The following is a 25,329-nucleotide window of genomic DNA, read 5'->3' as shown; positions in this document are numbered from 1 at the left end:
CAACCAGCGAGAACGGATGCGCCTTTCTGTTGCGGCCCGCAAATAGAATCAAAGCCGGGATTTATACAGTCACTATTACCCCTGACCGACCAGAAATATATCGGATCAATTGCAATTGGGCCAATACTGGTTGTCGTCAATCAGACGGTAGTCCACAAAGAGGAGGATATAGCTGAGTACGAAGCACCCAGCCAAGTAAGCTTGGTAGCTGTCTCTGTAGACGCAGTCAGACGTCGCGCCTGTTAGAGCCTCGAAACGTGTGTCTGCACAATAGGAAGCATTTCGACCCTTGAAGGCCCAGATATCGGGCGACAGAAGCGCAAAAATCGCGAGGAACGAACGAAGCAAGTTCGACATTTTGCAACATAGATACACAGCTGCGGCGGCCACCAGCCGAGAAATAGTCTCTTGATCACTGGGTCGTGATTTGTCCGCATCGGTCTCATTATGCAATCGCGAGCACATTGAGCAGCACGATCGGACCCCCCGGTAGTCGAAGCTTCTCTCGAGACAGAAGACTTCCAGCTGTCATGGCTCGACGGGTGCCGCAGCTTAGTCCGGGCGGTCAGTAAAATGCTCGCTTGGATCTATGGCATTAGCGATGATCTGCGCAGTTCAGCGGCAATTAGCGTCGTTGCTATGAAGCAGGTCGCAATACACTAATACAAACCAGGAGACTAAATAAACTCTTCTATGCATTGTTCCTGGACGACAATGCCCGTGTTCTGACGTGTTCTGACACGGTCCGCGAGCTTGCAGGCGGCCGAGCAGGCTCGCATGTAGACATTTGGCGAGTTCGGCGAGTTCGGCTGGTCGCAATCATATAGGCCGGTGCTACGGTGCTCTATATCTACGTGCCCGTCTACTGCGGAGCCACATCGAGGTACTTGGAGCAAATAGAGCTACTTAGTGTCTCGAGTCAGGCTGACCCGTAAAGCGTCCAGAGTTCTCGCCATAAGCCGTTAGTGGTCCAAGATAGAACCATGTGTGCCACGTGCTGTCACGAGATTTCGCAAGGAAAGGTGTTATCACTCAATCATTGCAAGTAGTCGACGCCGCTGCCTTCAGCAGCCATTCGCAAGTGGTTAATTTAGCTATCAGATCTACGTCAAGCGGATGTCGGGCAGGCACAAGAGAGCAATTGAGGCACTCGATATTGTAAATTTTGTCTATATGGCTGAATTGCCGATTGCGGAGTCAAAGATCCCCTCAGTTTGAAAATGAGGAGTAGGTCTCTGATTATCTAGGCACTCAGATAAGCGTATGGACGACAACAGTGTCATATGGAAGACACTATCTGCACTATGCAGCGCCATTGCAGTGCCACAGCGTGGCGCTGTGGTGGCACTGCAGTCAAGTGGCCGCGGCGTCCGACTGAGCCACCACCAGACCTGCCGCGTTGCAGTGTGGCGCACATGCCGCACAACACCGAGGCCACATGATTCTCTGATACATCTAGAGGCTGGCTCATGAGCCCGCCAGGCGGCGGCTACATTAGAAAGATGGGACATTTCCAGAGACATTGCGCAGTTATGCCACAAAGTGCTCAAGGTCTCGCACACCGCGGCCTCTTTGTCGCGACCTGAGACCAGCGGCGAAGGCCGGGCGCGGATGTCAGTCAGGCATGTGTGGCGCAGCGCCGCACACGGCGCTGCTACTGGCGGCGGCTGGTAGCGGCTGGTAGCGGCTGGCGTGCGGAGTGTTTACAGACCATCACACGTCACGTGTGGCCGAATGCGGCCGGCAAGAGTCACCTATCGCCACCGCTTACCCGGCTAACAGTGTGCTTTTCTAGCTTCTCGTCGCTTCCCTGACGCTCCCCATCTCTCAATAATGTCCAGCACAGAGTATTATCCTTCCATCAGTTTTCCTTCCCGGTATGTCTTTGTCGACGGTCGTCGCGCACAAAGAGAGCGTGGTCGTCGTTGTTGGGCAAGACTGACGAGCAGCTCTCCCGTGAACCTCTTATAAAACCGTTGGCCAACGACCAAACAGTCAGCAGACATGCGAACAAACAATAACGGCCCCGTGGCCGCGCCGGCAACGCCGCGGCCCAGCCAGGCGCCCCACAAGCGCAACGGTAGCGGGTCAAACCGCAAGGCGAAGAAGTCTCCTATCCGCGAGAAGAATATGAATGCGACCAAGGACGCCGCCGAGGCGGCGCCCGCCACGCCTACTCGACCTGCTGGCCGTACGCCGCTGGACCCGTTCCGGTACGCCGGCCCTAACTTTCACTCGTCGCCGGCGCCCACCAACCTGCCGACACCTAAATTTCTCAGCCAGCCGTCGGCGCTCGCTCACGAGGTGCCGGCTGCGCCGGTGCCGGTGCCGCGCGCGCCGTCGCCGCAGCACGTGCCCCAGTTTAACTCACCCCGGCACATCTCCCCGCAGCAGCTCTTCGCGGCCGCCTCCGCGCCTTCTACGCCGGCCACGCTGGCGCGGCCGGACCTCTTTGGCGCGAAAATCTCGCCGTCCACGAACCATGCCCAGCTCTTTTTGCAGGAGTTTGCAAGCTTTGGCGGCGCACGCGAGTCGTACACCGAGAATCTGACTGCGGGAATCCGGTCGCTTTAGAAGACCACGGCGTTATGATCAGATTTGATGTTTTGGACTGAGGCGTTAAGCTGTTCCTTGATCTTTGGCTACTTTTGTTACATACTGCGCCCTCGGCGCTGACTTACATCTGCGCACACTGCCAGCGGCTTGCATGGCCTTGATGCCTTTTGCTTCTGTACAATACGTCGCCGCTGGCCTGTTTTTTTTGTCTGGATTTAGGGTGTATGGGCATTTCTGGAGGATGGGGACGTGCGTTTCATTGCATATTACATCATGAATGTAAATACTATACTCAGAAAAGAATAAAAAAATCCGGGGTCCTCGTATGAGGGCCCTGCCCAAAAACAATGCAAGGGCGAGCGGCTTTACGCGAGAGCGGCAGCGGGTGCTGGCGAGTGCCTATTGTGTGAGCTTGGCATGCGGGTCAATGCTGTGCCTGGATCGAGAGTCAGAAAGGCTTAGCTGGCGGCTCGGACAAGCCCCCTGCTCAGACCCCCCGTCGCGGCTCGCCAGCTCTGCTCACAGGTCGCGGCTCGCGGCGCAGCTCACGGCTCACAATGCCGCACACAGCGCGGCTCACAGCGCAGCTCACAGTGTGGCTCACAGAGTACAGCTCACGGTGGGGTTGCGGGCACAAGTTTGGCGGAGCGGAGATGCTCTACTGCCCACAGCGCTGACGCGCGTCTTACAGGTGCCGTACCGGCGATAGCTGGCCGGTTAAGTCCGTGCGAGCAGCCTGCGACCGCGCTGACCGGGAGCCGCAGGAGCTTGTATATCACGTGACTGTCGGTGATAGCTAAGTCCGTTCTTCCCCAGCTGCCAATGGGACCCGCAGTCCCCAGCGCAGGCGCACCGGGCCACGAGCCGCCACATTATTTTCCGCGGCTATAATAGGCTCCGGGGCCATTTGTCACGACGGTCTAGCATCATTGCGCGTTGCGGCGAGACTATATATTATCCCGAATCCGTACGAGTACCTTACACAAAATGAGAGTCTTGATCCTTGGGTAAGTCGCCGAGCAACAACGCTGACTAAAGTGCGACTGGAACAATTGGCAACGCGCTGCTCAAGGCGGCCGTTGTCGCCGGGCACGACGTATACGCGCACACCCGTAGCGAGAGCGCTCGGAACGCGCTGCTGGCCGAGGAAGCCACGGCGGTGTTTGTGGGCGACGCGGCCGAGGTTGTGCTGGCGCACGCATCGGCCATGGACGTCGTGGTCGATTGCACGCTGCCGCAGGCCACCGAGGTCCTCGACGCAGTCAAGACGGTCAGCCGTGCGCGCATGGCGGCGTTCGGCGGCAAGGGCGGCAAGGAGCGCTTCGGACTGACTTTTGTATTGTCGTCCGGCACCTGGGTGCACGGCGAGATTCCGGCCGAGAAGCGCAAGACGGGTCTGTTTGCGTACTCGGACAGCGTGCCGCTGTCGCTCGACGCCGACCCGATCCCGCTGGTCAAGGCGCGCGCCGAGCTGGAGGACGAGATCTTTGCGGCCGCCGCTGACGGCGTGCAGCCGATCGTGATCCGTCCTGGCATGGTGTACGGCCGCGCGGGCTCGTTCCTGGGCCCGTTCTTGTTCGAGAAGGCGTACGAGGCCGCCAAGACCGGCAAGGTGCTCGAGTACCCGTCCAAGAAGGGCGTGCGCGTCACGACGATCCACATCGACGACGTCGCCGCGCTCTACCTGGCCGTGATCGAGAAGCGCGCGCTGTTTGTGGGCCAGGCGGTGGACTGCGTCAACGTGGCGACCGAGTCCTTTGACGAGATTGTGGCGAGCGCGGCCGTTGCCGCGGGCTCGACCGCGGGCTACCGCCTGGTTGAGCCGACCGAGATCTCGTTTGAGTCGGCCATGGGCACTGACTCGCGCGTGCGGTCGACCGCGGGCACGGTCGCGGGCTGGGTGCCGCGCCACCAGTCGCTCGTCGACGGCATGGCCCTGTACTACCAGGCCTGGCTGGCGGGCAAGAGCAAATAGAAATGAATTGAGTTCGCGCCGCGCGCCGTGCGGCGCGCATTTGTCACGTGTACATGTGCCGGGTAACGCACAGCCGCCCGCGCCACCTGCGCCCGCAACCGCTCCGGCCGTCTACGCGCGACCACACTTTAAGCATAATATCACACGGCGCCGTTGAGATCGTACAGGTATGTGGGTCGGCTATACGAGCTGGCTGCCGGTACGGGCCGTCCGCGGGTGCTGAGCCATCGACGGCGCGCGCGGTGCGGGGCGCGGTGAGGAAGCGCGAGCCCCGCGGCGACGGCCGCTCGCTGGCCAGCTTGGCCTGCGCGGATCGCCGCAAGCCAGGCTGCCTGCGCTCCTGTGGCCACCGGCGCCTGACCCGCCTGTCAGCCGACTGCTCCGCGTCCAACAGAGCGTGCTGACTCGCAGTGATGTCGGATTTAGCCATGGATGTCGACCCTGTGCCGCCGGCCGAGACCGAGGCCGCGGCCTCTTCGGACAAGCCGGTCAAGAAGCGGTTCGAGGTCAAGAAGGTGCGTCGGTCGTAGCCAGTGCTGACAGCTAGTGGAACGCGGTCTCGCTGTGGGCGTGGGGTAGGTTATGATCGCGGCCGCGCTGACGCCAGACATCGTCGTCGACAACTGCGCGATCTGCCGGAACCACATCATGGAGCTCTGCATCGAGTGCCAGGCCAACCAGGCATCGGCCACAAGCGAGGAGTGTCTAGTTGCCTGGGGTATCTGCAACGTGAGTGTGGTGCGCGCGGGCAAACTGACGGCAGCATGCGTTCCACTTCCACTGCATCTCGCGCTGGCTGAAGACCCGGCAGGTGTGCCCGCTGGACAACCGTGAATGGTACGTGGTAAGGGCGACCGCGCTGACGACAGGGAGTTTCAAAAGTACGGCCACTAGGCGGCGGTTAGAGAGAATACATGTTATGCTAGATGCTACGCGGCGCTCAGCGACCCTCGCGGGCACGACGGGCTGCAATAAGCTGCTCGGCGTCGGCGAGCGGGTCACGGTCCTTCTCGGACGAGTCCGCAGGCTGGTTCTCGAGCAACACAAAGATGGTGTAGTTTCCCAGAAAGTCCTGGATGCGCTCGGCGTAGGCCTCCACGTTGTGGACGGCCATAGCAGCGCGCGATGCAATGGCGAGAGTACCCGGCTCGGCCGCGGCGATCTCGGCCGCGCGCGACGTCGAATCGACGTCGTCGCGGCGCGCGTGCGTGAAGTTACCCGCCAGCCAGCGCGTACACTGGCCCCAGGCCTGGGGGTGCGTCACCAGCCGTGTCACGGCAGCCGGACCCTGCGCCCGCAGCCGCGCGGCTGTCTCGGCCGAGACCAGGGCGTAGTGCTCGACGTCGACGAACGTGCAGTCCACCGCGCGCGCACGAGGCGTTGGGAGCGCGGCCATCAGCTCGTGTGTCAGGTCCACGTCGCCATTGGACGAGTTGCGGTATGGCACCAGGGCCGCGTGGGCCGTGCGGTTTGTGAGTTCGTCAAAGAGCGCCGAGATCGACGGCGCCGCCACCAGCCGTTCCGGCCGCCCGTCGAACATTTGCAGCGCGGCCTGGTGCGAATACGTCCCGATCGGACCGAGAAACACGACACGGGCGCTCATGGTTGACGGGGCCTCGAAAAAGGGGAAGAAGTCCGCGAGTCCACGGACCAGACGGCCCACAAGTTGTCTTAAATAGTCCATGACCGCGGAGCTGCTGGTGAACTCCGCGCAGTGCTCCCACGAGCCGGACCTCTTGGCGCTCTGCGCTCGAACGGACGTTATCGGACCGGGACAACCCTAGGGGTTTGTTGGGCCAGATGACGTCGTGGGGCAGTTCGTAAAAATCTCCCGCAGAGTTTGCAAGTCGTGATCCCGCCGGCGGCGGCGGTTAGTTCGTCAACGCCTGGATCGGCCGCGCCGCACCGGCCAGCGCCGACGCGCGAACCGCCACACACGCCGCGCCCGGCACGCGCCTGCCGGGTCGGGTTCTACACTGCCGCAACACCGGCCAACACGGCCGACATGCTGGCCGGCCTGGTGAGGGTCCGCGTTTGTTTTGGTTCACCGGCCTAAATATAGCGCCGTCCGTAGTCGCTGCCCCAGTGGCCGCTCGAGCCTACTTTGTTCCGGCGGGCTGGAGAACGCGCCAGAGACGACGCGCGGCGCTTGACGTCACATTCGGCTGTCGACGGCTGGGTCGGTTGTCTGCGTAGTGGGCCTGTGGCACGGCAAACCGAAGAAGGCGCCGCACGGCGTGCGGCTCCTTCGGCACGGTGTGGCGCTGCAGTAGGCGAGCCGCACGGCCAGTGGCGCGCGATTGCGCCGCTGTCCTGACGCGGACCCAGTCCGCTGGATCGCGCAGGTCACAGCGGGTCGGACCAGCCGCACGGCCAGCACTGCGCGGCCGCGCCGTAACGACGTCAACGCCGAGCCAGCGCGCCTAGTGCGGGGCACCCGCCAGTAGCTCGTAGATACGCCGGCGGCCGGCTATGAACTCGTCACGGATCCAGAATAGATGCAGACTAGCTGGCAACCACGCTCCGTCAACAGCAGAAAGGACAGGTCACCTAATCGCGTCTACGGTTTGCAGCTATTGATCCGACGACCCAGCAGACAGGCGACCAGCCAGTGGTATCGATGACAGTGTCGGGAGTGCCGATCTCTAATAGCACGTTGGCTACGTAGATGCGGGCGCAGGAGAGCGCCAGACGCCAGTCCACCGGGTTCAGCGCGCCCTCGTCCGATCCAAGGCGGTTCAGGGCAGCGGCAGTTGAATCCGGCAGGCGCAGGTCTGCGGCGCACGGCGCGTGAACCCTCGCCCGCGGCCCTCGGACGCAGGTCACCAGTCCGGACCTGTCCAGTGCCACAGGGCCAACGGCCCATAGCGGTATGACAACTACAGGGCAGACACAGGTGGCGGTGCACAGAGGCCGGCGTCCACAGCTCCGGTGGCGAGTCCGCAGCGGTGCGGCGCAAGCCCACAGCGGTTGTGCCGCGGACCATAGCGGGCCGATCCGTCGGCAGCGGTGTCGGGCGTGCTGGCAGCTGGCGCCAGGTGCCGGCTCCGGCCAGTAAAAGTTTGGGTTTCGTAGAGAAAAAAATTTGAAAAATTTGAACTGCAACAAAACGAAAAAAGCACGCATCTACCTTTTTTCACCACCAGGACGCAACGGATTCGGGCGAGCACAGATTCGCAGAACCGGACAGACCAGACAGAGCATCTGGACGAGCAGCACGCGAAGCAGGCGTGAATTGATCGGCGAGCGAGGTCTCCCGGCACACAAGCAACAAAGAGCCCCAGGCAGCAAGCAGTAACGGCAAGATGGCGCCGGCACCCCCCGAGAACGATGCCGAGAAGAACATCGAGATGTGGAAGATCAAGAAGTAAGTGGGCGCGTGGGACGTGGCTGACGACAGGCTCATCAAGAGGTAGGATGCGTCCGGCGGCGGTACTGACAGCAGCTTGGAGCAGGCGCGTGGCAACGGCACGTCCATGATCTCGCTCATCATCCGTAAGTTGCGTGCGCGGCCGCGCTGACGACAGCCCCCAAGGACCAGATCTCGCGTGTGGCCAAGATGCTGGCGGACGAATACGTAAGTGCGCGGGCGAGCGCGGCGCTGACTCCAGGGCACGGCCTCCAACATCAAGTCGCGAGTCAACCGCTTGTCGGTGCTGAGTGCAATCACGTCGACCCAGCAGCGTCTCAAGCTGTACAGCCGTGTGCCTCCGAACGGCCTGGTCGTGTACTGCGGTGAAATCATCACCAACGAGGGCAAGGAGCGTAAGCTCAACATCGACTTTGAGCCGTTCAAGCCGATCAACACGTCGCTGTACCTGTGCGACAACAAGTTCCACACAGAGGCGCTCTCGGAGCTACTAGAGTCCAACTCCAAGTTCGGCTTCATCATCATGGACGGTAACGGAGCTCTGTTTGGCACGCTCTCGGGCAATACCCGTGAGGTGCTCCACAAGTTCACCGTCGACCTGCCCAAGAAGCACGGTCGTGGTGGTCAGTCCGCGCTGCGTTTCGCGCGTCTGCGTGAGGAGAAGCGTCACAACTACGTCCGCAAGGTCGCCGAGATCGCCGTCCAGAACTTCATTACGGCCGACAAGGTCAACGTGACCGGTCTGATTCTGGCTGGTTCGGCCGACTTCAAGACTGAGCTGTCGCAGTCGGACATGTTCGACGGACGTCTGATGTCGAAGATCATTAAGGTTGTCGACGTGTCGTACGGTGGTGAAAACGGCTTCAACCAGGCCATCGAGTTGTCGGCCGAGGCACTGTCGAACGTCAAGTTCCTGCAGGAGAAGAAGCTCATCGTGAAGTACTTCGACGAGATTGCCCAGGACACCGGCAAGTACTGCTACGGTGTCGATGACACGCTCAAGGCTCTCGACCTCGGAGCCTGTGAGACCGTCATCGTCTACGAGAACCTGGACATTATTCGCTACACGCTCAAGAGCTCGTCGGGCGACCCCGTTATCGTCCACGTGCAGAAGGGCCAGGAGTCCAGCAAGGACGGCCCGAACGAGAAGTTTCTGGACAAGGCTACCGGCGCCGAGATGGAGATCATCGAGGAGAAGCCCCTGCTTGAGTGGCTGGCCGAGAAGTACAAGGACTTCGGTGCTGCTCTTGAGTTTGTGACCAACAAATCGTCCGAGGGTGCTCAGTTCGTGCTTGGCTTTGGTGGCATCGGTGCCCTGCTGCGCTACAAGGTCAACTTTGAAGTGCTCATCGAGGACTCTGACGACGAGTACTACGACGACTAAGCCGGCCGGTCCTGGTTCTGTTGACAGTAGGATTGAATGCAGAAAAAACATTAATGGTACAATTCGATTTCCATGAGAAAAGTTTGGGTAGACACGTGTTTCATTTGATCTCTTTGTCTTCTATAGTACTCGCGGCAGCGCAATACATGGTTGGCAACTGTGGCATGGCATCCGGTACAAATGGCACGCGCGCGCCGCACAGCGCACGGCGCGTGTGGACGATGCGCGCGAGGTGCGCCGGCCCGCATTGCCCCGGGTAATGTTTCGGCTGGTCTCTTTGCCACGACCGAGCCGTACGTTGTAGGCTAGTGGCATGTGCAGCACATTCACAGCTGGGTATCATCGGCAGACCAGACGCAGTATGGCCTGTGGCGTTTCGACCCTCGTCGGGCTAGCGTGGCGTCCGGCAGACCCCATATAGCGGTCGCCCAAAATGGCAACTGCAACAAACACGGGAGTCAGCTGGCAGCAGATGCCCGTGCTAGACAGGCGGCATGTGCGTTGGCGGCGGCGGCAGCAGCAGTATGCCGGCACGGCCTCGGCACAGTCTGGCCGGAGGCTCGGCACTACGCGGGGGACAATTTGGCAGCTACGTTGCAATAAGGCCGACCGGCAAGGTGACGTGCGGCCATTGAGCCGATGGGCTTGTCTGGGCGCGTCCAGGTGTGCGACAGTCCTGAGCCGCAGCACGACTCAGGAGTCGTGTGGTCCCGAGCCGGCGGTCCGTGAGTATGCGGCCCGGGTCCGCCCGACCCCGTGCGGGACAGCCTCGCACGGCCGGCCGGCCGAGGCGAGAAGGAGCAATCGTCCCCCACCCCGCTCCCAGACTGCCGGCCGGGCGGCCGGCGGTGGGGGGGGGGGAAGAGGGGGCGAGCGGCCGGCCCCGCCCCCACTGGCGGTTGCGCGGCGCAACGGCGTGGTCTCGGAGGCCAGCCGGCGGTGTCGTCACAAATTTCGCCGGGTAAGTCCTATTCGGGTCTGGCGCTCCCCGTCTTTCGTGCAGCCTGCGCAGCTAGCGCGGCCAGGCTCGGCTGGCGCCAGGCACGGCAGAAATTTACCCGGACAGACGGCGGGTACCATCGCGCGCGGGCTACTAGACCATACGTTATCGCGTGGAGCGTGCGTATCGCCGAAAACCCCTCAAGAGAAGGCTGGCAAGGTAAAGATGACTGTATTGATGCGTCAAACGGCGCAGAAACGAGTACATTGCAGTCCCAAAAAGTCGTGACGCCCGAGGGCAGGCATTAGGCGCATTAAGCGTTCGTAGAACCGAGAACGAGCAGGTATAACACAAGCGATGATGTAGGTCAAATGCACCCAAAAAATAAAGAAACCGAGCCGGACCAAGGTCACGACCCGCCGTAAATGAAACAAACCGAGGATAAACCATTACCGATAGGACACGCGTCGAGGACGCTGTTTTTCATAGCTTTTGTCGACGTTTTGCGATTTTTTTGATCTTCCATCGGATCGCGGATTTGAGGGAGCATGCCAGGAATGCGGAAAAGCGAAAACAAGAACATAACAGAGCACAAACAAACAGATTAAAACACCACTACCACCCCACAGCCGATTCCACAACTTCATTAGAGATATTATCCACCAGGTCCAAAAATGTAAACGGGTCGTCGTCCTCGACCAGGCCGAGCTCCTCGAGTCCTGAGAAGAGAGCGCTGGTGGCGTCCGTACCTTCGTCCTCGGCATCCTCGCCAATGTCGAGGAGACGAGTGGCGGCCGAGAGCGTAGTTGACGCGGCCGAGAGCGATGAGCGCGACGAGGCGATTGACGAGGCCGACGACGTCAGCGACGGCGTGGAACGCTCAAGCTCGGAAGCCGAGAGATCGTCATTGTCGCCGTCGTGGTCGTAGAGCGGCAAACGCACGTCGGTATCATTAAGCTTGGGCCACCAAAAGTCCTGCGATGGCCCGGGCAAGGAGAATGAGCTGGGCGAGAGCGCATCGTAAGGCGAGAACGCGGCAGCCACGGGCGTGACGTAATGCGGGGGCGACGGTGCCGAGTGCGCGATTGTGATGTGCGGGCGGCGCGTCGAGGCACCGCGGTCGACAGCAATGAACGCGGCCTCGACCTCTTCGTCGATCAGGAGAGCCGCCGGGCTGGCCGAGACTGCTGCGCTGGTGCTCAAGGCGCGCGGCCGGGAAGCCAGCGACGACGTCAGCGCTGACTTAGGCTTGGCAGCAGGTTTGGCGATCACGCGCGACGGCGGCCGGCCGGGGCCGGCCCGGGGCGGGCTGGTGCTGGCGGTCGTGGAGGCAGGCGCGATGGTACCCGCCGGCGTGGCGGCAACGGCCACAACCGGTCGGGCCGGCGCAGACGTGGCGGCCGACGTGGCGGTAGCAGTAGTGCCCGCGCCGGAGTGTGTTCGGGACACCGCCACAGGCGCCACTGTAGAAGCACTGGCGCCCGCCGCGCCCGCCACAGTCGCGAGGCGCGCCGTCGGCGATAGCGACGCGCCACGAGGCGTAGCTGTGGCGGTGCTCGCCCCGATGATGCTAGTAGGCGACACGCCGTCGTCCGAGCGGCCTGCCGGACTGCCGGTGGCTGGAGACCCGCCAGCGACTGCCAGACCGGAGCCGTTAGTCGAGAGGCCGGCTGCAGTGCTAGTCGCTTCCGGGGAGGCCGAGTCGGACAAAGTGGAGACTGTGCCAGTCGCGGATGTGGCAGGTGAGCCTGCAGAGCCTGGGAGGTTAGTTATGTCAGGCCTTAGTCACACTCGCAACTAAACGTAGAGAGCGAAAAATAGACAGAAAAAGAAAAATTGCCCAAAGAAGCAAGCCAAGGACATAAGGTTTCGCTGGCGGCGTCGTGCGGGCTGCGCCGGCCGCCGCGGGCATCCGGGGCCGTGCCGGGCAGGTCCGCGTGGCCTTGGGGGGTAAGGCCATGACGGATGTGTGCCGGACGCGGCCGGACACGCGCGGGCGACCGGCGCAGACGTAACCAACGCGGGTAGCCAGCACAGGGCTGCGAGCGCGATCACGCACGCACGCAAAAACGCCGGGGAACGGTGCAGGAGCCGATGCGGCGCCGTCGGCGCCGCACCGGCGCAGCGGAGGCTTACCTTTGGCGCGGCGGCGCTTCTTGAGCGCACACGCAGAGGTCGACAGCACGTCGTCCGGCGGGACGGTGGCCAGCACGCGGTCCGGCGACGTGCGCTTCTTGGCCTTGGACCGGGATGAGGACGGCCGGGGTGGCAGCTTGATGGTGGCCGAGCCGGCAAAGATGGACGAGGCCACGGAGCCCATGACGCCAGAGCCGAAGACCGTGGTCGCGGGCTTGGCTGCGAGACCGTAGCCGCCGCCAGGCGCCAGCGCGGGCGCGCGGCCGCCCGCCGGGGGCTTGGGCAGGATCGGTCGCAGGATCGGCCGCAGCGTCGTCGGCGCCCTTGTCGCTGGGGTAGCCGGGGCCGAGGCCATCGTGCTACACCAACGAGCGGGCGGGAGGGCGGTCAATTGGCCGCGCGGGTGTCAATGCTGCTGGCTGGACGGGCGCACACGTCGAGACCGGCGGGTGCGAGATGCTGGGGCGCGTGACGTGCGACGTGATGACGGAGATGCGGGCGGAGACTTAGAGGAAGGAAATTGAATGTAGATATACAACTGCGCCGTGGCCGACGACACGCACGATCCCGAGAGTAGTATCAACGCACTTTACGAAGTACGCACCGATGGGGATAGTTACAGCCGTATACGTCTGGCCGCTTGTATATGCCGCCAATTTCCAAGTTCAGCAACGCGGCGGGCCGCGGATACCATCGGGTGCCGTCCGACCCGCGCTAGGCGCGTGATGGCCCGGGTAAGTGCCGGTCTCGCTTTGGGCTGGTGTTCGAGACAGCCGGAAGACCAGGAAAGGGCTAGCGCCGGCCGTGGACATCCGGGGCGGGCCGAGAGCTGCATGCGTGCGTCAGAGCACGGGCGCCCGCGTAAGTGGCAGCACGAAAGCCCTAGCCCAGGCTCACGATTCTTTGCGCCGGCGCGCGGTCCTGCTCGGCCGACAATGTTTCGAGCACGATTGGCAGCGAGCGCGGCCTGGGCAGGCCGTGCGGGCATGAGCATGGGCACAGGCGCACGCGTGGTACGCGGCCCGGTCCGCGCCACGTGGCGGCCGCTAGGTGCCCGTGGAAAGAGCACGACTGTGGCCGAGGACATCGTGGCTCGGTACGAGGCCAAGTTGGCTGAACGCATGAAGGCGTAAGTGGATGTTTGCAGCAGTGCTGATAGCAGCGAGCGTGTGGAGTCACTCGGTGAGCTGCGTGATCGCTACAAAGACAAAATCGCCGAGGTGCGGCAGGCCGCGCGAGTCGAGCCCCCGGCGTATGTCAAGCCGGAGGGCGACGAGGCCTCCGAGGAGGGTCCGCTGCGCGAGCGCGCGCCGCAGATCCCGCAGGTCGCTCCGAAGGACGCTATCAAGCGGCTGTCGTCGTTTGTGGACGTCGAGAAGCTGCGCATGCACCAGGACGCTAAGGAGATCGAGCTGATCTGGCGCGCGCGATTTGCCAACGATCCGCACGCACTGTGCGCGAGCGTGGTCGCCGACCGATTCGAGCTCGTCGCAGGAAACGCGCGCAAGTACCCGATGTTTGTGCTGCCGCTCCCGCGGGGCGAGGGCAGCAATGAGATGCAGTTTGTGCAGTGGACGTTTCCAGACTCGCACACCGTGCACTGCTTGTTCACTTCTCTGGCCGAGTACAAGTTGCACAAGGAGTTTGCTCGGCCGCACACGACCATGATCTATCACAAGGAGCTGGCCGAGTCGCACGGGCTGGTGCTGATCAACGGCTCAGTCGAGAAGGACATGAGCATGGGCGTGACTGCGGCAGACGCGCAGTTCCTGGTCCTGACGCTCCAGAAGTTCTATAACTCGGACCCTCGACTGGCCGAGGGCGCTTACGAGCGCGAGAAGGCGCTGCGCCGGCGGACGCTGCTCGAGCTGTTTAAGAACGGCACCGACACGTTTGACCTGCAACGGCTAATTGACGAGGCTGAGATGGCCGACTAGATAGAAAAATTGTACATATAGCATAAGAGCGCAGCCAGCTTGGCTGGCGGGCCGGCCGGCTAGCGGAGTGGCCGGCTGAGGGACGGGCCGGCCGCCGGCCGGCCGCCGGGTCGCCCGGCCGGCAGCGAGCCGTGTGGCGGGCAGCGAGCCGTGTGGCGGTGGATGCCCGGAGAAGCCGGCAGGGGCGCTCGGCAGTGCGGCGCCAGCCTGCAGGAAAAGTGCGTGCGGCGCAAGCCGCATAAGGTGCGGCTCACGCTTCGGGCGTTCTCGCGCGCCGCCGCTCGTGGCCGTGCTCGTGGCGGTGTTCCCGGTGGCTGTCCCGGTGGCCGTGCCTGTGGCCGTGCCGCTCCCGCCGGTAGTCCGCCCCCGGGCTCGGCTCGCGCCGACGGTCGCGGCTGTGGCTGCGGTCGTGTGGTCCGTTGTGGTCGCGGTGGCGGTCATGGCGGTCGAGGTGGTCGCGACGGTCGTGGCGGTCGTGACGGTCGTGACGGTCGTGACGGTCGCCGCGGTCGCCGTGACGCTCTCTGTGGCGGTCGCCGTGGCCGTGGCGCTCCTGGCGCTCGCCGTGGCTGTCGCCGTGGCCGTGGCGGTCGCCGTGGCCGTGGCGGTCGCCGCGGCCGTGGTGCCGGCGATGATCCGGGCTGTGGCTGCGTTCACGCTCTGGCCGATCCAGCGGCGGCTCGCGCCGTCCGTAGCCCAATCCCCGCGTCTGCACAGGCGATCCAGGCGACCGCGGCGCCTCCGGCTCTGGCATCTCGGCGTCTGTCGGCGGCGTGGGCACGTTGTCGTCCTCATCGTCCGACTCAGGCGGCGGAGGCAGCCCCAAAGCCTCAGCCATGGCCAGGGCCTCAGCCTTCTTGGCGTCGCGCTTCTCCTTGCGCAGGCGAGCTTCCTCCGCGTCTGAGCCCGTCTCCTTGTCGCGCGAGTACCAAAGGATGTCGCGGCCGGCGGCCCAGCGACCGGTCGGGGCCATGACCGAATGGCCCAGGTAGTTCTCGCGATATTTGTCCTCCTTGACGGCCTCCCATGTGAACTGGCCTGTGGTTAGCACAGCAGCCGCGCCAGACGTACCTCTACCACCGCGGATACCCTCGCGGGTCGGTTTGCCGGCGAGCAAGTCCATGGTGGTGGCTGTAAATTTTGCGGCGGCGATCTGGTGAATCTGGAGGTGTGGCCAGCGCACTCCCGACGACATCCAGTACACTTTAAACGGATCCGCCAGCATCGTTTCGCCGCAACGGTGCCGCTACGAGACCTGGAGGAACGCGAGTAGGCCGCGGGCCAGACGCGAGCGTGTACGCGACAACGCAGTTGGTACGAACCGGTAACGCGCTGCAGAAACGCTGCGGATACGCAGACGAAAGCGCGAATATACGCGACAGAGAGCGCGGCGACCAGCCAGGACCGCCGCCGCGCGCACACGCCCGCCGCAATGGCGAACAACATCCCCTTCGAGGCGTGGTTCTTTGAGGTGCCGCCGGTGACGCGGTACTGGACGACGGCGTCGGTGATTACGTCGGTGCTGGTGCAGTGCGAGGCACTCTCGCCGTACCAGCTCTTCTTCTCGTTCCGGACGGTGTTTGAAAAGCACCAGGTGAGTGCCCGGTGGACGGCAGGCACTGACAGCAGTACTGGCGGTTTCTGACCACGTTTCTCTACTTTGGACCGCTGTCGCTGGAGTTCATCTACCATATCTTCTTTATGTCGCAGTACTCGCGCATGCTCGAGGACACGTTCTTCCGCGGCCACACACTCGACTTTCTGTGGCTGCTCTTTTACTCGTCGGCGTCGCTGTTGGCGCTGTCGCCGCTGGTGTCGCTGCCGTTCCTGGGCTCGCCGCTGTCGTTCTCGCTGGTCTACATCTGGGCGCGACGGAACCCAAGCACACGGCTGTCGTTCGTCGGCCTTTTCGTGTTCTCAGCACCGTACCTCCCGTGGGTGCTCTTCGGGTTCTCGCTGCTGCTAAACAACGCGCTGCCCAAGGGCGATCTGATGGGCATCGCCGTCGGCCACGTCTACTTCTTTTTCGAAGACGTCTTCCCGGGCATGTACGGTTGGCGGCCGCTGGCGCCGCCGTGGCGCTGGGCCGTGTGGGGCCGGCCCGTGGCGCCGCCGGCGCCGCTGGCGGCGCGCGCGGCCGCGTAGGCGCGAGCCGCACCTGATGCGGCGCACAGGTGTACATAGTCTATTTACGCGCCGCACGTCGTGCGGCGCTTAACCCAGCGCGCCGGCACGGCCGTACCCGTCGGCTACCATCGTACCCGTCGGCTACAGCCGCGTCGGCATCGCCATCATGACCACCACCAGCGACGTCCAGCCGAGGAACGATTTGGCCCCCCGGCCAGCGCCCGTCGCCTGGTCGTACTGCTCCCACGCGAACCCAGTCTGCTCCCACTGCTCGCGCACGTTGCGGACCACGTTCACGCGCAGTTCCGCGTAGACCTCGGCCATCTGTGCGCGCACGTCCTCGGGCGTCTCTGGCCGCCCGTGGTATTCGGCCAGCGCCTTGAGCACCAGGTAGTTGATGTTGATCCAGATTGGCCCGCGCCAGTAGTTCTCGTCCTTGCCGAAGAACTCGTCGCGCTTGGACAGCGACCGCAGCCCTTGCGGCGTCCAGAGCTGCTCGGGATCGCGCAGCATGGTCAGGACCGCCGGCAGATGCGGGTTTGTAGGCGCCAGAATGCCCAGCGCAAACGGCAGGAGCGACACATAGCCCTTGTGGCAGACCAGCTCGGTTCCGGTCGGGCCGACCGTCGAGTCGCAGTACGCCTGCTCGTCTTCGGACCAGTGAAGGGCGTCCATGTTGTGGGCAATGTCCTGCTCGATCTTGACCAGCCGCGCGATATCCTCGGCGTCGGCACCGACGTGCTCCGACACGCGCCGCAGACTGCGTGTCATCAGGCCGATCCACGCCAACAGGTCCACGTGGAGCTCTCCGGGATGGGGCACCGGTGGCCGCGGATAATCGTCAAGACCGGAGGTCAGGCAGTGGTCGACTGTGCGGCCACGCCAGCGGTAGCCCTCTTTCCACGAGGCCACGTCTGCGTCCTCAGCATACTCGCGCAGCGACCCGGCCTGCGTCCGGCGGAACCAGTCGTAGTGTCGGCGCAGCTTGGGCAGCAGCTCGGTCAGATACGCGCGCGCCAGCGCCGGGTTTTCGAGGTGTGCTGTGCGGACCGGCGTCGAGCGATCAGCAGCAAAAGCTGTGCCTGCGCCGCTGTCGGCGACCACGCTGTCCGCGGTCGCGTCCAGCAGATCCAGAAATCCCGTCAAAGCGAGCATCAGCGTCGGTGGGTTTGCATACGCCGGCGATTGTGTCTGGAACTCGGGGGGCACCTTCGATCGGGCCTCGTCGCCGAGAATCTGCTCACGGCCGATCCAGCCGTCGTCGTCCATGAGGTCCATCCACGACCGCAGGATCTCCAACGATAGGTCCGGGTCGTACCGCTGCAGCGCGACCAGGTGGAAGCCCTCGTCCCAATAGAATCCGCGGGGGAAAAAGGGCCGCGATGGTACGGTCGAGAAGAGGGTGTAGGGCCCCTCCTCGACGGCGTTGGCTGGATCGCGCATGCGCGCGGCCTCGGTCTCCCAGAAGTCGTCCGAGCCGTCGTCGTCGCCGCCGGCGCGGTCGACGAGCGCGCGGCCGTGAAAGTGGCCGATTCCGCCCATGAGGCCGGCGAGCAGCTCCTGGGAAAACGCGGCGTCACCGTCAAACGGCGCGTTGACTGCGTACGTGGCCGCGAACCGTCCCTCGAACTCGGCCTGGCTCTGCTCTAGCAGGTCAGTCAGCCGTGCAGACGTCATGGCTGTCTCGGCGGTCGAAAAGAGGATGTCGAACTCGAACGGGCCCTCGAAGGTCTGCTGGATAAAGTGCATCGTGCCCTCGACGTGGCCCGGCGGCAGCGAGTACAGCACCCACGGCGGCGGCGGCCGCGAGAGTAGCGTCTGCGACTCGCGCATGGCCGTGATCTTCTCCTGCATGGAGAAGAAGTAGTACTCCTTCGCCTTCCAGAACGTGCCGGGCTCGACCGGGAAGCTGCGGACGAACGTGTGCGGCGCGTCCTTGCCAAGCGGGTGTGGCGGAAACCGGTTCGACGCCGGGCCGTCAGTGACGGCGAGCGTGAAGTCGCCGACGCCGGGCGCGGAGCCCGTGAAGCGCACGGCGCCGGGCTCGGGCGCGGCCGGCGCGGTCGGGTGGCCGAGGTGGGCGACGCCAAAGTAGTACACAAACGTAGTCCTGCCGCCCGGCGAACGCGGCTCACCGCGGATGCGCACACCCCAGGTGTCTGTGGTCAGCATGGCCAGCGACGGACGTACTCGAGGCGTCGTCTTTGGCAAACGCCGTCGTGAAATCGACCTTATGGGTGTTGTCGCGGAAGAACTGGCGGCCGCCGGTGCGCACGTCGTACGCGCTCCAGCCGTACTGGAGGTCGTCGGCAAGCTCGCACGAGTGGCGGGTGCCTGGGTCAGCAAGGCGCGGCGCCAGACGTACTCTGGGCGAAGCTGTAGTCGTCAGCCGAGTGCCAGAGCAGGCCGCTGGTGAAGGACGTCGGGTCGCGCGCTTTGACGCCAAAGTACAGATTCGGGCGGTACGGGCCCCAGAACAGCGAGCTGTTGGCGGCGCGCGCGTACTCGGCGGCGGCGATGGCGTCGGGGTCAGCGCGGACGGCGGCGGCGAGGAGGCCGAGGACGGCAGCGAGCACGGCCGCGGCCGTGGCGCGGAACGGGCGCATGACGAGACGAGACCGGGGTCGGAGCAACAATCGGAACGGCAGGGATCGGGGCCGGATGCGAGAGAGACGCCTTGGAGACCGACAGAGACGCGGACGAGGACGGTGGTCGGCGTCGTGTCGTCGGGGTCGCGATGCCGATGCGCTAATGCAGGTATATGCCGAAATGCGCAAGCTCCGCGTCGGAAGACAGAGCTAGTCCCGAGGAGGCCAGGCGGCGCGCACGCGTCTCCCGGGCTCAGGCTCTGTGCGGGCAGCAGCTGCGCTAGTCCAGCAGCAGACGCACTAGGACGGCAGCGGTCACGCCATGCCTGACACGGCCGCGCTACGCCGCGTGTGGCTGGCGCCGGCGACCTGTTACTGTCCGCCGGCCGGCAGGCACTAGCTGTTCCGGCGACCTCGCGTCAAATTCTCACCGCAACGCGCAACAGAGTCAACGATGGAGATCACGCCGGCGTCGCTCGAGTTCACGTGCGTGTTCTACGACGACTCGGACCCGGTGTCGCTGGCGATGGCGTGGCTGTCGCTGGTGCCGCAGGCGATCGTGGTCGCCAACGCCACGCTCGTGCTGAGCCGGCGCGAGGCCGAGACCATGATGCTGCTGCTGGGCCAGGTCGTCAACGAGGCCGCCAACACCGTGTTCAAGCGGATCCTGAAGGAACAGCGGCCGAACAGATGTACGTGGGCGCACGGCACTGCTGACCGCAGGGGGGCCGGGCTACGGACTGCCGTCGGCGCACTCACAGTTCATGGCGTTCTACGCGACATACATCATCCTGTGGATGTGGCTCAAGGCGCCGCACTACACGCGACTGCGCAGGTTTGGTCGCGCAGCGTTCCTGCTGTCGCTGACCGCGGGCGTGACGCTGTCGAGGTACGTGGACGGCCGGACGCGCTGACCGCAGGGTGTACCTGTATTACCACACAGCCAAGCAGGTGCTGCTGGGGACGGCCGTGGGGGTTGCCATGGGCGCGCTGTGGTTCGTGGCCGTGCAAATTGTGCGGCTGACGCGCCTGCTGGACGTCATCCTGGACACGCCGCTGTTCCGCTACTTCCAGGTGCGCGACACGGCCGAGTACCGGCTGTACCTGGACGACGAGTACCGGCGATGGCAATTGGGGCGCTGGAAGCCGTACAAGGGCCGGGCCAAGGCTAAGGCCGAGTAGCTGCGCCGCACGCCGTGCGGCGCGTGCGTAGCGTTGCGGCGCGCAGGACCGGGTCCGCTCGCCGGCCCGCGACGGACCGGGTCCCCGCTCGCCCGACGGGTCCCCGGCGCGGGTCCCCGGCGTGGACCGGGTCCGCATGACGGGACCGCGCCGCTGCCCGCCGCCGCCGGCCCGCGCGGCGCTCGTGTAACTGTACATACAATTGCTGTCTGCTTGTCACGTGTTCGCCGCGTCTTTGCGCGCCGCGCCGCACCCCGTCCACATGGACGACCTGTATTCGTACTTGGCCCCGCGGCGGCGGCCGCGGGACCCTGGCTACGGCGGCGCCGGCGCCGCCGACCCTACCGCCGACCCCGTCGTGGTCGCCGAGCTGCCGTGGATGCTTGAGTTCAAGCAGCTGTGGACGCAAGAGGTGAGTGGCCTCCAGGTCCCGCTGACGCAGGTTGCGCTGGTCCAGCCGGCCGTGTGGAAAAACAACCTTGTGGCCGTCTCGGCTGGTGGCCTGCTGTTCGTGGCCGACGGCGCCACCGTGCTCGTGTACAGGCGGACCGGCATCCAGGGTCTGGAAGGCCTGTTGCTGCGCATGGCCGCCGTGGTCGATTCAGTCAGCCCGCGGCAGCGCCACAACGCGCTCGACCCGTCCCAGCCGCTGACCATCAATCATATCCGGGTGGGCATGGTCGGCGGCGACGAGCTGCTGGCAGTCCTGACTGACGCCGGAACAGTCACGCTGTACTCGTGTGCGCAGATTGCGCGGACGCCCGGCCGCGGCAACCGTGAGGTCCGCGTGCAGCCCGAGTACGCGCTCGAGGTGGCCATGTCGGCGTGGGGCGTGGCCATGGACGACGAGCGGCGCGTCGTCGTCGTCTCAGACAACAGCCGGGCGCTGACGGTGTTCCGGCTAGCGGCCGAGGGCAGCGAGCAGATGCGGCAAACGGTCGAGGGCGCACACGCCAGCAACATACCGTGCGTCCAGCTGGCGACGCTGCCGGACGGGCTGATGGTGATTGTGTCGGTGGCGATCACAGGCGACGTGCGCGTATGGGACGCCGGTACATTGACGCTGCTGGCGGCCATGGACCAGCCGCAAGCGACGTCGTGGACGGTGTTTGCGCTGACGGCGGCGAGCTTTGCACGCGTGCCGAGCGAGGCTGCCGTGACGGGCGTACATGGCCGGCCGGCGGCACCGGCAACGAGCCGGCTGCTGCGGCCGCTGGTTTCGTATCCAGTGGCGTCGCGCAACCCGTACATGGCGTCGACGATCGAGCTGCAGGGCCTGGCGCGCACGCTGGTCGTGCGCGCCGATCCGCTGCGCGAGTTCGTCGAGCTTCGTGAAAAGGACCTAGGCACGACGCGCCGGCAGACGGCCGGGTCGCTGGCACCGCTGCACGTGCTGCAGGCGCTGCGTACGCGCGCCCGGCTGCTCTCGTTCGGCCCGGACGCGGCGGGTGCCGTGCGCATGTACGCGGCCAACGTTTGCCCGGCGGTGTTTCACAGCGTCGACCCGGGCACGGGCTGGCCGGAGCACGACCCCGGCTTCGTCGGACCGGCTTGTGTGCACGTGCCGGAGCTGGCCGCTGTCGTGCTGGGCACACGCGAGGGCATGCTGGCCGTGTTCAAGCTGTGCGTGACGCGCGACGGCGCGCGCGGGCTCAAGCAGGAGCACGTCGTCGACGGCGACGGGCTGCTACTCGGATTGGCCGCCGCCGTCGTGCCCGCGCCGCGCGGGGTGCCGGCCGAGGCCACGGTCTATGCGGCCTACGCGGACGGCGTGCGTGCGTTCCGCCTGCGGCGCAACGCACGCGACCCGGTCGACGATCTGATGTGGTAATGCATTGCTACTCGTGCATCGGCGGCCGCTCCAGCGGCTCAGTGTCGGCCGCGTAGCTGACCTCGAGCATGTCCTCGAGTTCCTCTGAGACAGTACGCAGTTTGTCTTTGGTCGCGTCGATAGCCTCAGCGCCGGCCACGATCCGGCCGGGCGGGTTGTCGATGCCGGCGACGTTGGTGATGGCGAACGCCGTGTCGCGGACGAGCTCTTCGGCGTCGACCTCGGCACCGGTCACAAGCCGCCGGACCTGGTCCGCGACCGTGCCCTTGTAGTGGTCCAGCTGGCGGGCGTACACGAGCGCGCCGGTCAGCACGGTAGCCTCGACCGACGGCTCGACGATTGTGACTTTGATGTCGAACGTCGATACTTCGAACGCCATGGCCTCGGCGTAGCCTTCAAGCGCGTGGTTCGCGGCCGAGACCAGCCCGAGACTTGGCGTGCCCATGTAGCCGCTGATGCCCGTCACCACCACAATGTGGCCGCTTCGTTGCCGCCGCATGGTGGGCAGCACCGCCGTGATGATGTTGACCGGCCCGTAGAATCCGACCTCGAGCTGCTCGCGGACGTGCCACTCAGCGGCCTCCTCGATCGTGCCAACCACGGCGACTGCGGTCAGCGCGTTCCGGAACATACTTACGCCGGCACGGGCACAACACCAGGATATCCAGCCGCTGCCACTTGCGCAGCAGGGTGATCAGACTGGTTTGGCACATGGGCTTGTTGCCCAGATCCATCTCGACCGCGAGATACGAGTCGCCGTAGCGCTTCTCAAACTCGGCGTGCCACGGCACCGACCCGAGCTCGGCCCCGGGCTTGTAGCCGACGGCGACCCGGAAGCCGCCGCCGAGAGCCGCCTCGGCGAGGACCTTGCCGAGGGGCGAACCGCCGTCGGTGATCAGCCAGACCTTGGCCTGCGCTTTCTCCGTCGACTTCATGTTGGTGAGCGGGCGGTTGCCGTTGCACGTGAAGTGCCGCCGCATGGGGTGCGGCTGGCACGTGACTGCGGGGACGCGCCGGCGCCGACGCGGACACAGTCCACCGGGTCCGTCAGCCGCACGGCGGCCGGCGAGTCTCCGGCCCCGGCTCCGTCGGGTGGCTGCCCTGCGAGCGGAGCCGCTTGGTGTAAGCCACAGAGCCACTGCTTGCAGCGCAGCCACTCTCGGCAGGGTATCCGCCCGACGTCGGTAACATAAAGCCGCATGGCGCACCGCCGCTCAAGCCTCTCACTGCGGCCCGGTGAAGGGTGGCTGCGCCGCACGTGTATCAGCCGCACAATGTACGGCTCATAACCGCCGTCTTCGTATACACACGCCGGGTCCTTGAGCCGGCCCGTCCGCGTACGGGATTACTTCGGCGGCTTCGACCGGGGTGACCGGGGTGACCCGGTCACACTGGATCGACTGAGATCGATCTGTCAACGGCCCAGCAAACCGTCGACCCGTCTACGGTCCAGCAACCCGTCGATTTGTTTATGGTCCAGCGACCCGTTGACCCGTCGAGTCGTCTACGACCCGTCGACCCGCTTACGACCCGTCGACCCGTCGACCCAGTGTGCATGTGTCTCCGTCGACCCGTGGGCACCCGTCGACCCATGGGTACCCGTCGACCCGTGGGTACCCGTCGACCTATGGACACCCGTTGACCCATGGACACCCGTCGACCCATGGACACCCGTCGACCCATGGACACCCGTCGACCCATTAGTACCGACGCACAGGCGATCCGCCACGCATCTGCAACCCGTAAGCCGCGTGTAACCCGCCGAATCGTGTCACCCATCGACCCAAGTACAGACTGCCGACGCGTGTACGACCCTTGGCAACCCGTGTACGACCCTTGACAGCCCGCGGCGACCCGTAGACTGCCCACTCCCTACCCGGGCCCGCGACCCGGGTCGCCATAGACCCAAGCCGCTCCCCGGGTCCAGCCCGCACCGCACTACGACCCGGCCGACCCGACGCCGACCCAACAGCAAGACTTGCCCACAGCGGACCGAGCACATTCCGCCTGCATGGCGATGACTCACGCTGCGACCCCTGACTCCGAGTCGAGTGGGTCGTCGGCCGGGTGGCGGCCGCCGCCCTCCCAGGCACCGTGGCGACTAGTGGGTCATATAAGCCCGACACCGCCCTGAGAAAACTTCAATGGCTGATTCTACGACATCCCCGGCCGCGGCCACGGCCGTGCCCGCCATCGAAGTCAGCGACCTGACGTATGCGTTCCCCGACCAGACCATCGGTCTCAGCAACATCTCGTTCTCGATTCCGCAGCGCTCGCGCGTGCTCCTCGTGGGCTCGAACGGCGCCGGCAAGTCGACGCTGCTGCGGATCGTGGCCGGCAAAACGCTGTCCAAGCGCGGTCACGTCCGTGTCGGTGGGTTTGATCCGTTCCGCGCCGGTGTCGAGGGCATCACGTACCTCGGCACCGAGTGGGTGGTGAACCCCATCGTGCGCCAGGACATGCCCGTGCCGCTGCTGCTGTCGTCTGTCGGCGGCGACGCGTACGCCGACCGCCGCGACGAGCTCATCGACATTCTCGACATCGACCTCCGCTGGCGCATGCATGCCGTGTCGGACGGCGAGCGTCGCCGCGTGCAGCTGGCCATGGGCCTGTTGCGCCCGTGGAAGACGCTTTTGCTGGATGAGGTAACCGTCGATCTCGACGTCCTCGTCCGCGCCCGTCTGCTCGACTTTCTCCGCCGCGAGACCGAGGCGCGTGACTGTGCGATCGTGTACGCGACGCACATCTTTGACGGTCTCGCCGATTGGCCGACGCATCTCTGCCACATCCACATGGGCGCTGTGTTGTCCATGCGGCCGGTGACCGAAGAGCCCGAGCTGGAGGAGGTCCGTGCGAGCGGCTCGTCCAGCAACAGTGCTCTTCTGCAGCTCGCGCTCAAGTGGCTGACGGCTGACCTGGCCGACCGCGGTCGCCGCGACAGCGTCGTCAAGGTCAAGTGGTCTGACGTCGCGCCGGAGGCGCTCACGGGCGGTCTGACCAAGTTCGACGAGTACTTTAAGTTCTCGCGCGCGCGCTGAGCGGGCCGCGCGGTTCAACCCGAGACTCTGTCTCTTGCATATCTTCAACGATTCGCGCCCGGCCGGTTCCACGGCGCGAGGCGGCGCGCAAGCGCGCTGCACCCCTTAATGCATTTTCGAGCCAAACTACGGCGCCGACGCCCACTCGTAGACTGAGCCGCACGATATGCGGCGCCACGGTGGTAGCCCGTGCGGCTCGCGCCGCATGGGGTGCGGCGCCCTGCGCCACGGCGCCGGCAGCCCCGACGCGAGCCCGTGGCTCGTG

General features: G+C 64.9%; 14 protein-coding genes across 14 annotated transcripts; 8 read left to right on the top strand and 6 right to left on the bottom strand.

The window, feature by feature from the left end:
• Positions 1–3,543: 3,543 nt before the first annotated feature.
• On the top strand, positions 3,544–4,531 carry V1510DRAFT_401910 (uncharacterized protein; the record flags this gene model as incomplete). The annotated part of the gene is made up of 2 exons (XM_066932061.1): positions 3,544–3,563; positions 3,595–4,531. 2 exons carry the CDS (start codon positions 3,544–3,546, stop codon positions 4,529–4,531), a joined length of 957 nt encoding a protein of 318 aa, XP_066790370.1.
• A 297-nt stretch (positions 4,532–4,828) lies between these two features.
• V1510DRAFT_413382 (RING/U-box) lies at positions 4,829–5,594 on the top strand. Its single transcript, XM_066933223.1, has 5 exons — positions 4,829–5,046; positions 5,079–5,106; positions 5,139–5,260; positions 5,295–5,368; positions 5,401–5,594. The coding sequence occupies exons 1-5, from the start codon at positions 4,945–4,947 to the stop codon at positions 5,423–5,425; spliced, it is 351 nt and encodes a 116-aa protein (XP_066790369.1). The 5' UTR covers positions 4,829–4,944; the 3' UTR covers positions 5,426–5,594.
• V1510DRAFT_357708 (Prephenate dehydratase) lies at positions 5,568–6,134 on the bottom strand (the record flags this gene model as incomplete). Its single annotated transcript, XM_066930902.1, has 1 exon — positions 5,568–6,134. A coding segment is annotated over one exon (567 nt), but the record flags the coding sequence as incomplete, so codon positions are not given.
• A 1,465-nt stretch (positions 6,135–7,599) lies between these two features.
• V1510DRAFT_413376 (polypeptide release factor in translation termination) lies at positions 7,600–9,447 on the top strand. The gene is made up of 5 exons (XM_066933222.1): positions 7,600–7,898; positions 7,932–7,943; positions 7,977–8,026; positions 8,059–8,108; positions 8,143–9,447. The coding sequence occupies exons 1-5, from the start codon at positions 7,837–7,839 to the stop codon at positions 9,283–9,285; spliced, it is 1,317 nt and encodes a 438-aa protein (XP_066790367.1). The 5' UTR covers positions 7,600–7,836; the 3' UTR covers positions 9,286–9,447.
• A 1,393-nt stretch (positions 9,448–10,840) lies between these two features.
• On the bottom strand, positions 10,841–12,716 carry V1510DRAFT_401906 (uncharacterized protein; the record flags this gene model as incomplete). Its single annotated transcript, XM_066932060.1, has 2 exons — positions 10,841–11,409; positions 12,362–12,716. The coding sequence occupies 2 exons, from the start codon at positions 12,714–12,716 to the stop codon at positions 10,841–10,843; spliced, it is 924 nt and encodes a 307-aa protein (XP_066790366.1).
• Positions 12,717–13,353: 637 nt separating this feature from the next.
• On the top strand, positions 13,354–14,298 carry V1510DRAFT_362265 (ATP11 protein-domain-containing protein; the record flags this gene model as incomplete). Its single annotated transcript, XM_066931091.1, has 2 exons — positions 13,354–13,490; positions 13,524–14,298. The coding sequence occupies 2 exons, from the start codon at positions 13,354–13,356 to the stop codon at positions 14,296–14,298; spliced, it is 912 nt and encodes a 303-aa protein (XP_066790365.1).
• On the bottom strand, positions 14,283–15,467 carry V1510DRAFT_413370 (kinase phosphorylation protein-domain-containing protein). Its single transcript, XM_066933221.1, has 3 exons — positions 15,370–15,467; positions 14,985–15,336; positions 14,283–14,571 (listed from the first exon to the last, which is right to left on the bottom strand). The coding sequence occupies exons 1-3, from the start codon at positions 15,419–15,421 to the stop codon at positions 14,358–14,360; spliced, it is 618 nt and encodes a 205-aa protein (XP_066790364.1). The 5' UTR covers positions 15,422–15,467; the 3' UTR covers positions 14,283–14,357.
• V1510DRAFT_429042 (Derlin) lies at positions 15,327–16,443 on the top strand (the record flags this gene model as incomplete). Its single annotated transcript, XM_066935299.1, has 2 exons — positions 15,327–15,892; positions 15,928–16,443. Exons 1-2 carry the CDS (start codon positions 15,731–15,733, stop codon positions 16,441–16,443), a joined length of 678 nt encoding a protein of 225 aa, XP_066790363.1. The 5' UTR covers positions 15,327–15,730.
• Positions 16,444–16,460: 17 nt separating this feature from the next.
• V1510DRAFT_413366 (mannosyl-oligosaccharide glucosidase) lies at positions 16,461–19,151 on the bottom strand. The gene is made up of 3 exons (XM_066933220.1): positions 18,791–19,151; positions 18,616–18,759; positions 16,461–18,584 (listed from the first exon to the last, which is right to left on the bottom strand). The coding sequence occupies exons 1-3, from the start codon at positions 19,029–19,031 to the stop codon at positions 16,567–16,569; spliced, it is 2,403 nt and encodes an 800-aa protein (XP_066790362.1). The 5' UTR covers positions 19,032–19,151; the 3' UTR covers positions 16,461–16,566.
• A 241-nt stretch (positions 19,152–19,392) lies between these two features.
• On the top strand, positions 19,393–20,235 carry V1510DRAFT_413365 (uncharacterized protein). The gene is made up of 3 exons (XM_066933219.1): positions 19,393–19,705; positions 19,737–19,902; positions 19,934–20,235. The coding sequence occupies exons 1-3, from the start codon at positions 19,468–19,470 to the stop codon at positions 20,193–20,195; spliced, it is 666 nt and encodes a 221-aa protein (XP_066790361.1). The 5' UTR covers positions 19,393–19,467; the 3' UTR covers positions 20,196–20,235.
• Positions 20,236–20,457: 222 nt separating this feature from the next.
• On the top strand, positions 20,458–22,026 carry V1510DRAFT_401900 (CRT10-domain-containing protein; the record flags this gene model as incomplete). Its single annotated transcript, XM_066932059.1, has 2 exons — positions 20,458–20,607; positions 20,638–22,026. The coding sequence occupies 2 exons, from the start codon at positions 20,458–20,460 to the stop codon at positions 22,024–22,026; spliced, it is 1,539 nt and encodes a 512-aa protein (XP_066790360.1).
• Positions 21,949–23,154, bottom strand: V1510DRAFT_413360 (uncharacterized protein). Its single transcript, XM_066933218.1, has 2 exons — positions 22,664–23,154; positions 21,949–22,632 (listed from the first exon to the last, which is right to left on the bottom strand). The coding sequence occupies exons 1-2, from the start codon at positions 23,004–23,006 to the stop codon at positions 22,034–22,036; spliced, it is 942 nt and encodes a 313-aa protein (XP_066790359.1). The 5' UTR covers positions 23,007–23,154; the 3' UTR covers positions 21,949–22,033.
• Positions 23,155–23,308: 154 nt separating this feature from the next.
• Positions 23,309–24,147, bottom strand: V1510DRAFT_413357 (uncharacterized protein). The gene has a single exon (XM_066933217.1). It carries the CDS (start codon positions 23,803–23,805, stop codon positions 23,413–23,415), a length of 393 nt encoding a protein of 130 aa, XP_066790358.1. The 5' UTR covers positions 23,806–24,147; the 3' UTR covers positions 23,309–23,412.
• V1510DRAFT_413356 (P-loop containing nucleoside triphosphate hydrolase protein) lies at positions 24,148–25,248 on the top strand. The gene has a single exon (XM_066933216.1). It carries the CDS (start codon positions 24,171–24,173, stop codon positions 25,062–25,064), a length of 894 nt encoding a protein of 297 aa, XP_066790357.1. The 5' UTR covers positions 24,148–24,170; the 3' UTR covers positions 25,065–25,248.
• Positions 25,249–25,329: the final 81 nt, after the last annotated feature.

Source organism: Dipodascopsis tothii, assembly GCF_038497935.1.
Source record: "Dipodascopsis tothii strain CBS 759.85 unplaced genomic scaffold V1510scaffold_7, whole genome shotgun sequence".
NCBI lineage: Eukaryota > Fungi > Ascomycota > Lipomycetes > Lipomycetales > Lipomycetaceae > Neoaidaea > Neoaidaea tothii.
The sequence above is the reverse complement of the archived record's forward strand: the minus strand, read 5'-3'. Positions and strand labels throughout refer to the sequence as shown.

What these genes read in the sequence shown, in the direction of transcription:
- V1510DRAFT_413365 (XM_066933219.1), top strand. Translation starts at nt 19,468, where the DNA reads ATGGAGATCACGCCGGCGTCGCTCGAGTTCACGTGCGTGTTCTACGAC. An exon ending in GGAACAGCGGCCGAACAGAT is followed by an intron (nt 19,706 to 19,736) that starts GTACGTGGGCGC and finishes TGCTGACCGCAG; the next exon opens with GGGGGCCGGGCTACGGACTG. An exon ending in GCGGGCGTGACGCTGTCGAG is followed by an intron (nt 19,903 to 19,933) that starts GTACGTGGACGG and finishes CGCTGACCGCAG; the next exon opens with GGTGTACCTGTATTACCACA.
- V1510DRAFT_413370 (XM_066933221.1), bottom strand. Translation starts at nt 15,421, where the DNA reads ATGGACTTGCTCGCCGGCAAACCGACCCGCGAGGGTATCCGCGGTGGT. An exon ending in GGGTATCCGCGGTGGTAGAG is followed by an intron (nt 15,337 to 15,369) that starts GTACGTCTGGCG and finishes TGCTAACCACAG; the next exon opens with GCCAGTTCACATGGGAGGCC. An exon ending in CGGGGATTGGGCTACGGACG is followed by an intron (nt 14,572 to 14,984) that starts GCGCGAGCCGCC and finishes ACGAGCGGCGGC; the next exon opens with GCGCGAGAACGCCCGAAGCG.
- V1510DRAFT_413360 (XM_066933218.1), bottom strand. Translation starts at nt 23,006, where the DNA reads ATGCGGCGGCACTTCACGTGCAACGGCAACCGCCCGCTCACCAACATG. An exon ending in GGTGTTGTGCCCGTGCCGGC is followed by an intron (nt 22,633 to 22,663) that starts GTAAGTATGTTC and finishes CGCTGACCGCAG; the next exon opens with TCGCCGTGGTTGGCACGATC.
- V1510DRAFT_413356 (XM_066933216.1), top strand. Translation starts at nt 24,171, where the DNA reads ATGGCTGATTCTACGACATCCCCGGCCGCGGCCACGGCCGTGCCCGCC.
- V1510DRAFT_413357 (XM_066933217.1), bottom strand. Translation starts at nt 23,805, where the DNA reads ATGGGTGACACGATTCGGCGGGTTACACGCGGCTTACGGGTTGCAGAT.
- V1510DRAFT_413366 (XM_066933220.1), bottom strand. Translation starts at nt 19,031, where the DNA reads ATGCGCCCGTTCCGCGCCACGGCCGCGGCCGTGCTCGCTGCCGTCCTC. An exon ending in CGACTACAGCTTCGCCCAGA is followed by an intron (nt 18,760 to 18,790) that starts GTACGTCTGGCG and finishes TTGCTGACCCAG; the next exon opens with GCACCCGCCACTCGTGCGAG. An exon ending in TGCCAAAGACGACGCCTCGA is followed by an intron (nt 18,585 to 18,615) that starts GTACGTCCGTCG and finishes TGCTGACCACAG; the next exon opens with ACACCTGGGGTGTGCGCATC.
- V1510DRAFT_413376 (XM_066933222.1), top strand. Translation starts at nt 7,837, where the DNA reads ATGGCGCCGGCACCCCCCGAGAACGATGCCGAGAAGAACATCGAGATG. An exon ending in CATGATCTCGCTCATCATCC is followed by an intron (nt 8,027 to 8,058) that starts GTAAGTTGCGTG and finishes CGCTGACGACAG; the next exon opens with CCCCCAAGGACCAGATCTCG. An exon ending in AGATGCTGGCGGACGAATAC is followed by an intron (nt 8,109 to 8,142) that starts GTAAGTGCGCGG and finishes CGCTGACTCCAG; the next exon opens with GGCACGGCCTCCAACATCAA.
- V1510DRAFT_413382 (XM_066933223.1), top strand. Translation starts at nt 4,945, where the DNA reads ATGTCGGATTTAGCCATGGATGTCGACCCTGTGCCGCCGGCCGAGACC. An exon ending in GGTCTCGCTGTGGGCGTGGG is followed by an intron (nt 5,107 to 5,138) that starts GTAGGTTATGAT and finishes CGCTGACGCCAG; the next exon opens with ACATCGTCGTCGACAACTGC. An exon ending in TTGCCTGGGGTATCTGCAAC is followed by an intron (nt 5,261 to 5,294) that starts GTGAGTGTGGTG and finishes AACTGACGGCAG; the next exon opens with CATGCGTTCCACTTCCACTG.